The 11,316-nt window shown below is 32.8% G+C and overlaps 1 protein-coding gene across 1 annotated transcript; it reads left to right on the plus strand.

Moving 5' to 3' along the window:
- Nucleotides 1-5,556: 5,556 nt before the first annotated feature.
- On the plus strand, nucleotides 5,557-11,316 carry LOC111062666 (PIN2/TERF1-interacting telomerase inhibitor 1). The gene is made up of 4 exons (XM_039444207.1): nucleotides 5,557-5,738; nucleotides 7,835-7,960; nucleotides 8,318-8,474; nucleotides 9,970-11,316. Exons 1-4 carry the CDS (start codon nucleotides 5,672-5,674, stop codon nucleotides 10,289-10,291), a joined length of 672 nt encoding a protein of 223 aa, XP_039300141.1. The 5' UTR covers nucleotides 5,557-5,671; the 3' UTR covers nucleotides 10,292-11,316.

Raw genomic sequence — 11,316 nt, forward strand, 5'->3', positions numbered from 1 at the left:
ATATATCTTGAGTCTTTTTATTTCTGAAGTGACTCACCATTTAAATGTCTTCTGGTGTTACTGGGTCCCAGTCCTCCATTACTGCGGTCCCCTCCCTTGGTTGCTGAAAGAGTCTGCCAGCAGCTACCTGTGATCCGTCTATTTCTGAAGAATAAACTTGAGCGATTTCTGGTGGCAAAATTTTCCCACAAAATAAGTTTATATCTTTTTCATGGAAGTGCTAGTGTTTGTGTTCATGTCAAAGGTCTATAAACACGAGTGTCATGACCTGTATTTGAAGACCTTTCTCATGTCAAAAAATTCCAGACAAATTCATTCAAAATAAGATTATTTTCAAATTCAAAATTAGGCGCTCTGCCTCTATCATCTGATCTCCCCACAATTACTTTCTACACGGAAGCGCTAGTGTTCAAACTTCTGTTTCCATCTTTGAATTATTCTTGTATACTTAATCCTCTTGAATACTTAATCTCAATTGCACGGTTTTTAAGAACCTTAGAGCCATGGAATACAGAATAATTCTGGGAACAAGTGGTATTTCAAGATTTGGAAAGTCTTAGTAAATCATCTGTACAATATATGACCACAGTTTTTAGACATATAATAGAACACATACAGGACCTTGAACACATAACTATTAAGAGGCAAACACATCTAAGACACTGGAATAAAGGAAAAGAATGTACATATCCACCTTTTTTCTAATATTATGAAATATAGTTTTTTGGACCTCTATCAATGGTTTCAAGTGACTAATATATAGGTGGAGCCTCAACAAAACTGTAACTTATCTTTGAATCAACGAATGCAAAATATGACTGCCTAAAAACATTTATAGGGAGAAATTAATTTGAAGAGGAGCTATCCTATACCTCACAACTTATAGTTTCTTCTTCATCTATCACCACATCTTGTCACATCATGTAATGAATATAAAAACAAAGCTAATATTATAACACTTGAATTAATTGATCGAGATGATAATGATCAAATTCAAATTTAAAATAAACCTAGTGACTTTCTTGGTTGGAGAACTTGCTCATATGAGCTTTTGTATTGTGATCTTTGAATCCCGCAACTTTCAATTATACAGAGTAGGTAAAAATTACGGAAAAAGCTAAATATTTCTTTTATGAGAATAATTTGACATTATTGATTGGTAGGTTTCATTGAGTATCCTATTTGAAATTGAAAATTACTCTGCCACTTCAACATTTTTCACCCTTGCATATGAATCCAGCAGAGTTTATTAAAACAAATAGTGAGCTGATGGTAACACCAGAGAGATTTATAATTCTTTATCCTCACATCTATAATCCAAATACCCACATCACAAGGCAAATGCTTTGTGGAGTGGGAAAGCTCCTAAAGACATCATGGAACTCATGATGTCTTCAGGAGCAGTTTCCATCTGCCATACACTATGTGGAAGTCTTTGAATTGTTTAAGAACAAGATGTAGGTTGGAGCTTGTGAGATGAGGTTTTAGTGAGGATGCACTGTGCAAATGTGGAATAACTCAAAACTATGAAAACCTCAAATATGGACATACATTGCACGTTGGAGAAATATTAATTTAGGAAATAACAAAGCAGTTTCTGCCGATAAATTTTGTAATAGTATTTTACTCTGTGTGCCCCCAGACACGAAAGAAGAAGATTTGAATTTAAATTCATTTTTTCAAATGAGAAGGTGGTCATGTGACTCATGATTTCTATACAGAGTTCCAAGAGAAAATTAATGGCAAAAACCACACATTGAACCTCAAACCCATATATTAATATTAATCAGCTGAAATCATGTGTCAGTGCATGAAGGACTGTCTGTGTGATAGCTCTCAAATTAATAGCCTTAGCTGATGCTATGAATAAATGATTGCTCCAGTATTTATATAGTTATTATATGGAAGAACTTCTATATAGCCTGTTTAAATAAAATGAAATGTAGAAGTTTGCATAAATGATATTTTTTCTCTATAATAAAATAAAGCAGATCCACTATCCGCTCAACATTTACAGATCAGTGCAGCTTTTTAAAGCGATAAACTCATATGAAATTACATAGCCTTGAACATGTTATGAAAATAGCCTAAATAGACATAGGAAAATTTAAAAATAACATTCAAAATTTCAAAACAATTCCCAGCCACCATGTCTTTTCTTCATTCTACCTAAATACTTCAGTGGACCTGCACAAGTCGTCCTATAATTGACTTAAAATATATTTTTGAATAAATGAGATAATTTTTCAGGTATTACCTTATGAGAAACACAAATTATACCTGAAATGACAATTTAAAAGATGATAATTTTGACCATCCCAGACTTCATCCATGCTTCAGTTGGTCCACCCTATAGGTTTCCCTACTGGTACCAGTATGAATGATATTGAATGGTTATATCCTTATTATTTCCACTTAAATATAATCTTATTATATGTAGGATTTCTATTTTTCTATTATCTTCAAGAGAAAATAAAATAGAATACACACTAAGCAACTTTATTTATTTTTTTTTTTTTTTTAATTTCAGATTGGTGTACCACAGATTTTTAAATTAGCTGCCATTTCAGGTTCTTATGAAAATAAAAATCTGATCTAGAGCTGCGTTTACACCGGAGTTAATAACACAAGTTATTAACTTGACTGAATCGTCAAAAATTTCTCTTAACGAAAGTTAGTAACTTTGTTGAAGTTCTGACACTGTGTTACTAGTAAATATTTGAAAAAAAAAACACTTACTCTTGTTGGAGTCTTGAGGAATGCATTTCACTCCTGAAGAGGAGCTTCATCAGGCTGAGTAAGTGTTTTTTTTCAAATATTTACTAGTAACACAGTGTCAGAACTTCAACAAAGTTATTATATAGTGTTTCGTCATGGAAAGCAACTTCAATTTCAAAAGTTAATAACTCGTGTTTTTAACAGAAAATTCCGTGTTATTAACAAGATCTTGTTATCAATATAATTGACTCCCATATGATTTCATTAAATGAGAGTATTCATATGATATAACAGCCAGTAGAATAAAAAGCAAAAAATTGTCTCCAAAATACTCTAAATTGAAACAGGTGTGATCATTAACAGAATGATCTTCATCTGATCTAATGTGAACAAATTATAATGCGTTTACACCAGAGTTGATATCAAAGTTTTCAACATATTTTAATAACATTTTCTTTTTGGCTGCTAGTTTTGTTATCAAAAAAAGTTAATACTTTAAAACACTTTTATGTGTTTAAAGTTAACACTTTTTCATGTGTTTCGTCTGCAGCTGTAGTTATTAGGGAACAGCTGTAGTTGTGGGGTAGGGATGCTGGGCGAGGGGGTTGCAGGGACGATAGGAACCTGTTATTAACGAAAGTTAATGATTGTGATAAAAGAGATTTTTATTATCAACATTTCCTTTGATCTTTACCGACTCTCAATGAATAACATACATCTTGTTAATAACAAGGAATTTTCTGTTAAAAACACGAGTTATCGACTTTTGTTGGGAGAAATTTTTGTCAATTCAGTCTATTTGATAACTTTTTATTAATAAATCATGTTATTAACTCCGGTGTAAACGCAGCTTTAGTTATGAAAGCAAAGTTTTGGATCAAATTATGAAAAGAGATATTTTTTGATAAATTTAATTAATTTGACATGAAATTGATAATTTTATTAAGGATAATAAAACTAATATTAAATAAAATTTCAAGATATGAATTGAATAACAGCCATGTATACTCAGTGGCAAAATGGAGTCAATTTAAGAGATTTGGCAACTTTGTTCTATCTTCCTTCACTGTCATTACAACGTAGACCTCAATATAGGCAAAGAACATAATATCGTCGGGTGAGCACACCCATGGCCGTATGCCTTAAACGGTGTACACACGAACGTTTGCCTCGGGTGAGCATACGTGTATGGGCTTGCATTCGCACGTGTGGACACTGTTCGCTGAGGCATGTGGGCGAACCGGAACCCTGTCGGTATTTTGGCGTGCTCAAAGGCGCCTCGGGTGAGCATTGAATGTACGTGTGGACGCGATTTTGCCATACGGGTGAGGCAAAACGTAAACATTGAAGGCGTCATAACCTAATTCCTAATGAATTAGGTTAATGAATGACAAATCAAATTGTGATCCAATAACTAATTGTAAATTGTAGGATTTTTGTAATTTTGTAGGATATGTGAATTGTCAAATATTTAAATAGAAACATGCATGGAATATATAATTTGTATCATGATTAACAAATTTAGAACTGCATAATTCAAGTGAAAAAAGCTTCTCTAAAGGGTTCCTACAAGAAAGTATAGCTCAAATATTATTTTACTGTGGCTATCAAATCATCTAGTGTTTGTTTCATGTTATCAATCAGAGTTGTTAATTAGAATTGTAATCTTCAATATGATATTATACGTTTTATATAGCTAGGCTATCTATAGAGAGATTTATTCAAACTTTGAACTAGTATTCCCTTAAAGGTAAATCTTGAAGCTAATCTTTTGAAGAATCTTGTTTTGTCATGTGTATGAGCAGAGTTAGTTTAAAATGGGCAGCAATTTAGTATTTGATTCAATTTATGGCTAATTTCCTTAAAGAGGACTGTCAATTTTGTGAGACAGTGTTAAGTGCTTTGATTAGGTCATCATAACTTCTGGAATTATTGTAGAAATTTTCTTTTTTTGAGATTCAGAATAGATATTGGAAACCAACAAATGAATCGCCTAATGTCAAGAATCTCAAAGTTAGAGCCAATCGTTCTTGTGGAGTTATTGATTCCCTCATGATGATATCATTCTTGTTTAGATAACTAGTTGAATTAGATTCAGTATATTAACAAGATAATGTTTTGACAACTTAATAAAGTTTGAACTGTCAATCTTATGTAATGTAGCAATTTATTTCCTTACTTCAACCTACAATCGTTCAACCCACCAACATCGTTTGTCAAGTTTTTATTTTTGATTTTATTATATAAGTCATTGAAATAAAATGATACTGCTGCAATTTGTGATAACTATCTTCAATGATGGAATGACGCCATTGTTGTCATGTGGAAAATCTACATCTACCATGTCTTCGTGTCGTCTGCAAATCAGATAGCTTTTTGAATGCCGAGGCATACGTGGATCGCGTCCACAAGGACGTACAGTGAATGTTGAGGCATATGTACATACGATTGTTCGCGCGAATCTGTACGGACGTGTGTACAAGGCTTTACCCGAGGCAAACGCTCTTGAGTACGCCTCTTAACAATGTTTCATCAATACCTAACATACTGATTACCAAACCGGTAACGGAACGGTGCTGATTGCGTCCGAGAATTGAATATTGATCAACACTGTAGTTGTCTCGATTCAACTCACACGTAAAATAAATCATGTGAATTCCAAGAAGGTAGAAGGAAAGGTGGATGATGTAGGGTTTATGTTTTGAAATGGTAGAAAAGTATATTGATACTTTCCGAAATATCAAATCAGTGCTCAGTAACCCTTATCACAAAGAACGTTACATTCAAAGAACGGCCTGAATATAAACGTTACCTGCGCTTGCGCATCACGGTTAGAATAAGACGACCTTTTATTTTTGAGGTTATACTTTGGTAATATTCAAGTCCACATGTCAAGTTAAATATTATTTTATTTTTGAATTTTCAAGATTATTGTTCTATAAGAAAAGCAACTATGTTAGCTGACAAGAAAAAAAGGAAAAAGTTCAGTCCGAACCCTCAAGGAAATATATGGTTTACAGGTAATTATATTTTAAGTTTATGGATAGGTTACAGGTTAGAGCCTCTTGAAATAATTGCGTTGTATAAGAACATATTATTACAAAGTATTCAGGGTATGCATGATAGAATTGGCGTAAATTAAGGTCCAGTACCGATATACTTGTCATTAAAGTTTTGGTAGGAATAGATTTAGTATGTTAGGCTATTGTGATCATAAAAACTAAACTGCTGTCACTATTGTTTTTAAAATTAACAAACTTCAAAGTAGCACAATAAATTTTGCATACATTCAACCTATACCGTGTAGGCCATGTTGTTTTTTAAACTATTAATAAGTCGATACAGTACTTGATCTAATCCTTAATCCCTTCTAGCATATTATTGCCATTTTAAAGCAAAAGCCCAACCTCCTAACCTAAGTCGATACAGTACTTGATCTAATCCTTAATCCCTTCTAGCATATTATTGCCATTTTAAAGCAAAAGCCCAACCTCCTAACCTACCCTTTTACCTTTGATACATTAATAAACATACCTCAAGCTGGATCCCAACCGCTACCTCCGTAAACCTCTGTTTACGGAGGTTGTGCCCAATCCCTTCCAGCATCTCAAACCTAAAACCTAACCTACCCTTTTACCTTTGAAACACTAATAAACATAATTAAACCCAATCTCTAACCGGCGTAATTCTAGGTCAAGAGGTGTGTGAAAAGTCTTCATCAAAGTAGCCTATGGTTAGTAAAACAGAATTATTTTTTTTTTGTAATGAGTGGCCGCTGTTTTATTTTTGTAATCAAAATAACATACTGAATCCAACCAAAAACTTGATGATAGATATATAGGTGATGATCTATGTCTCACAATATTTTTCCCAACACAAGTGATTATCACCATTTTTATTATGACCAAACGAGCTATTGAACTATGAACTGTGGTGAACTAGGTGAACTATGAACTGTGTTCATCATGTTAAGTTTCTTGGCATCACATTACAAAATAATTGTAAGTGGGAAAAACATGTCAGCTAACTGTGTAGTAAGGTATCTAGAATTATTTTTATGCTTAGCAGATCAAGGCATATTTTAAGTCTTGATGTGTTGATTGCTGTTCATTATGCGTATATTCAGTCTCATTTCGCATATAGTATTGGGGGAGATGAATTGAGATTGGGGGATATAGTATTTGGTACATGGGGGAGAGATTCAAATGTGAAGAAGCGTTTAATATTACAAAAGAGAGCTATTAGAGTAATTTGTAATAAAGATAGTAGTACCCATTGTAGACCATTGTTCAAGAACCTCAGAATCATGACAATTACTGCACTGTATGCTTTTGAATGCCTGATTTGCACAAAGAAAAATGTAAACAGTTTTCCAATTGATAGTAATGTTCACAGCTATCATACTAGGCAGGTTACAGCACTCAGAATGACATATTGTAACTACCACATTGTGTTGAATAGTTTTGTTGAATTGGGGAAAAGAATGTACAATAAGTTACCAGTTGAAATAAAAGAGCTAGAGATTAGACAGTTAAAAATTTGTGTGAAAAATATTTTAATTGACTGCTGTCCTTACAGTATAAATGACTTAATGTAACGTATAAATAATAATAATGTGATGTAATTTTTATGACCTGTGATATATTGATGCTAAATTTGTTTTAATTGACTGCTATCCTTACAGTTTGAAACACTTAATAATGTGATGTAGGCTAATTTTATGACCTGTGATATATTGATGTTAAATTTGTGATGGTTTTTTGACGATGTCTTGCATTTGTTTTCAATATTCTGACAGAAAACGAATCTTTAACTTAGCCATAAAATACTTTTAATTATGGTATACTTCAGAAATAATACTTTCTATCTTTTTGCTTAAAGACACCTCTGGTGCTTTGGTAACTTTGGAAAAGTCTATAAGATAGTTGATTCCATTTCAAGTTGCTCTGAATAAAAATACCTTTCAAGAATTCATTTTATTATCAATGTTGAGTTTTGTTCAAATTAAGAAATTATTCTATTTGTTGGCTTTACAACTTTTCAATAACTGAGAACCAATTTTTTTCTAGTCTAGATCAACACTTTGTTACATTAATGTAACGTTCTATTTCAACAGATAAAAGCAAGTTTGGACAAAAGCTATTGGAGAAAATGGGTTGGAAAGAAGGGCAAGGATTAGGTGCACAAAATCAAGGAATCTCTGAAAGAATAAAAGTTCCATACAGATTGAATAGTTGTGCAGGTGAGTAAAATGGATGTTCTACAAATAACCTATTGTTCGGCAAATAGTTTGCTTGTTTGGTTTTTCAAGTTTAAATATTCATTAATAAATTATAATTGTTTCTTCAGTAAATATTGGATTTACTACGTGATGAAAAATACGATCAGTAAAAACTGACTTCGTTTGTCGACCATAAAAAATCGTTTTGCAAGTTTCACTTCAGTTTCACTTCAATAGGAATCGGAAGCGCATGGATAATAACTTATCTGATCAATAAGATAACAATGAAATCAAGGAGCCAATAGCTTTCCTCTCACAAATTGTGAATATGTAATGCTTTCATATTTTAGTTGGTTAAATTTTATTCCATTCCAACAGGTTTTGGCTTCAAGGAGCAAGAGGATTCACTTGTTCAGCAAAAGGAATTTGTTACTTTACTTTCTTCAATGAATAATGGCACACCAGTAGAAACCATAGACAACTCAAACGTCAGTTCATTGGAGAACAAATCGAAAAAGTCGAGAGCTCGTGTTCAGTAAGTTGTTTTTAATTAATGTTTCTCCATTCTTACTTCATACTAATACAAGAGCCTGCACTTCATATTATTTGGGAAGTTATGATCATTTTTGTTAAATAATTTGTAATTAATAGTGTTATCGTTTTAACAAGTAACATTTCTTAAACATTATTGTTCGTTCATCACATTGAATTGAATTGCCTCCATTTTAAACCTAGAAGGCGAAGTAAGGTCGCAGTCGACTCTCTCTTACACCTAATCCTCCACTACAATACTAACTTACAAACTAATTACACATCACATAATACAACTAGATACAAAATTCAACAAAATAATGAGTAAAAAATCAAATATTAAATTGAAAAATAACTGAAACCTCTTAACAATTTTAGTTCTTTAGTAAGATTAGATTACTTTATTGGAATATTTTTCCTTATATCCTAAACTATTTTCCTTGAGCCTAAAGATTGAACAAAATACTACACACAGGTTTATGAAATATCACATTTTTAACCTTTGTAAAATTTTGTCATAACTAGTTTCTTTATTGGGAGCTTAATCACACATAGTAGTTCAGAAAAGGTGTATAAAAGACTATTTGATGTTAAATTGGATCAAGAGTCGATTTGAAAGATGATAAATCAATATATTCATCGTGGGAAAGAAAATTAAAATAAAAGTATCCTTTTTCAAATTGTTTATTTACGAAATGTTTAGGCCATGATGCCATTATCAAGTAATTGAATACAAGAAGGAAATTAAAAAACATTAATAAATACTCCATTAATGGTATATTTATTTAATGTTATTTTATTTATTTTATTCGATTACTTGATAATGGCATCATGGCCGGAACATATCGTAAATAAACAATTTAAAAAAGGGCACTTAGATTTTTATTTCTATTCAAGAGTAGCCCTGAAGAAAAAAGATTATTCATCATGGGGTACAGCTGTACCCCACGCGTCTATCCATGTTATGAGAAACTGCACGCCTACTTGAAGGTTAACAATCATTGAAGTGACATAGTTCTTCTAATTTGTTTTATTCCATTTTCCAGCTAATTTTACATGTGAATTGATCATTTTTGTACCCTCATAAGGCCGCAACAAAATAATAGCATTTTTAATTAGAAATCTTTCTCCATCATTATCTCGGTAACAATGAATTCTTAGACCCATGTGGAATTTTCCTCCATTTTGGTGTAAGAAGACCACTCACAAAGTTTTTTGGTCTATTTCAGAAACATTCTGTATAGATCTATGAAATTCCTTATAATTCAAATCACGCGTTGAGCTGTCTTTCAGCAGGGTATAGAACTGTTACATCAGATAAAGCTCAAGTAATGGGTAAAGAGCTAAAGACTAATCTTAAATGCTGTTAGAGACATAGACATTGGCATTCAGCACTTATATACTATATATTTTTGTCATTCATTATGACTATTTTTGTCACTTCGGTTCAATTAGTAGGTAGTTCAACCTTATTGTTATTTTTATGTTTTGTTTTTCAGTTATCATAAATTCACGCGCGGTAAAGATCTGAGCCGTTATTCATCCAAGGATCTTGTTGGCATCTTTGGAATACAAGGAACCGTGAATGAAGAAGTCTGCGACAATGAAAATAACGGAACTTTTGATTCACAAAACCATTTCAATGAAGTGTCTCAGGAGAATAGTCAACAGGACGGATCAGAGTCAGAGGACCCTGACTATGAAAAAATCCAAAAACGAAAATCCAAGAACAGAAAACTAGTGACTTGGGACTTGGGAAAAACTAGTGAGAAGTTGAATAAATTAAAGACGAAGAGGGAAATAGTTATGAGGGTGGATTAGAGCAAGAAGATACTGTGAGCCATAAAAAGAAATCAAAGAAGAACAAGAAGAAGAAGAAGAGGAACTTGAAAGATTTGGATGAAACATCCCTGGTAATTACCGATACAGATATGGTTTGTGAAAGTCAACAAGTGAATGCTGATGATGACACACTACATACATCTGGTACTGGACTTGCCAAAAAATCTGGAAAACGCCTGAAAACCAGAGAGAGTGAAAACCGTCCATCAAATATGGGCAGTGAAGAGCCATATGAAAATGTTCAGCTAACCAATGGCATAGCAAATGATGAAATTAGTTCATTAGAAAAGGAACCGAATCGTGAATCTTTCCTCAATGAAAATAACGGAACTTTTGATTCACAAAACCATTTCAATGAAGTGTCTCAGGAGAATAGTCAACAGGATGGATCGGAGTCAGAGGACCCTCACTCTGAAAAAATCCAAAAACAAAAATCCAAAAAATCCAAGAGCAGAGGTAAAGTTGATGAGAGATCATTGGGAAAAACTATTGAGAAGTTGAATACATCTAAAGAAGAAGAGGGAAAAGGTTATGAGGATGGATTAGAGCAGGAAGATACTGTAAGCCATAAAAAGAAATCAAAGAAGAAGAGGAAATTGAAAGACTTGGATGAAACATCCCTGGAAATTACCAATACAGACATAGTTTGTGAAAGTCAACAAGTGAATGCTAATGATGACACACTACAGACATCTGGTACTGGACTTGCAAACAAATCTGGAAAACGCCTGAAAACCAGTGAGAGTGAAAACCGTCTATCAAATATGAGCAATGAAGAGCCAAATGAAAATTTTCAGCCTACCAATGGCATAGCAAATGGTGAAATTAGTTCATTAGAAAAGGAACCTAATCGTGAATCTTTCCTGAATCGAGAAAAATATAGGTATTCAAACAAACGCAATATGAAGCCCAATGAGAGTGGCTTCAAAGGAAGTAATCTACCTGAAATTGTAGGATATGCTTGTACTTGAGATGAAAATAAATGATCCAATTAATGTTATTAA

Source organism: Nilaparvata lugens, chromosome 1 (assembly GCF_014356525.2).
Source record: "Nilaparvata lugens isolate BPH chromosome 1, ASM1435652v1, whole genome shotgun sequence".
Taxonomy (NCBI): domain Eukaryota; kingdom Metazoa; phylum Arthropoda; class Insecta; order Hemiptera; family Delphacidae; genus Nilaparvata; species Nilaparvata lugens.

What these genes read in the sequence shown, in the direction of transcription:
- LOC111062666 (XM_039444207.1), top strand. Translation starts at nt 5,672, where the DNA reads ATGTTAGCTGACAAGAAAAAAAGGAAAAAGTTCAGTCCGAACCCTCAA. An exon ending in AGGAAATATATGGTTTACAG is followed by an intron (nt 5,739 to 7,834) that starts GTAATTATATTT and finishes CTATTTCAACAG; the next exon opens with ATAAAAGCAAGTTTGGACAA. An exon ending in CAGATTGAATAGTTGTGCAG is followed by an intron (nt 7,961 to 8,317) that starts GTGAGTAAAATG and finishes CCATTCCAACAG; the next exon opens with GTTTTGGCTTCAAGGAGCAA.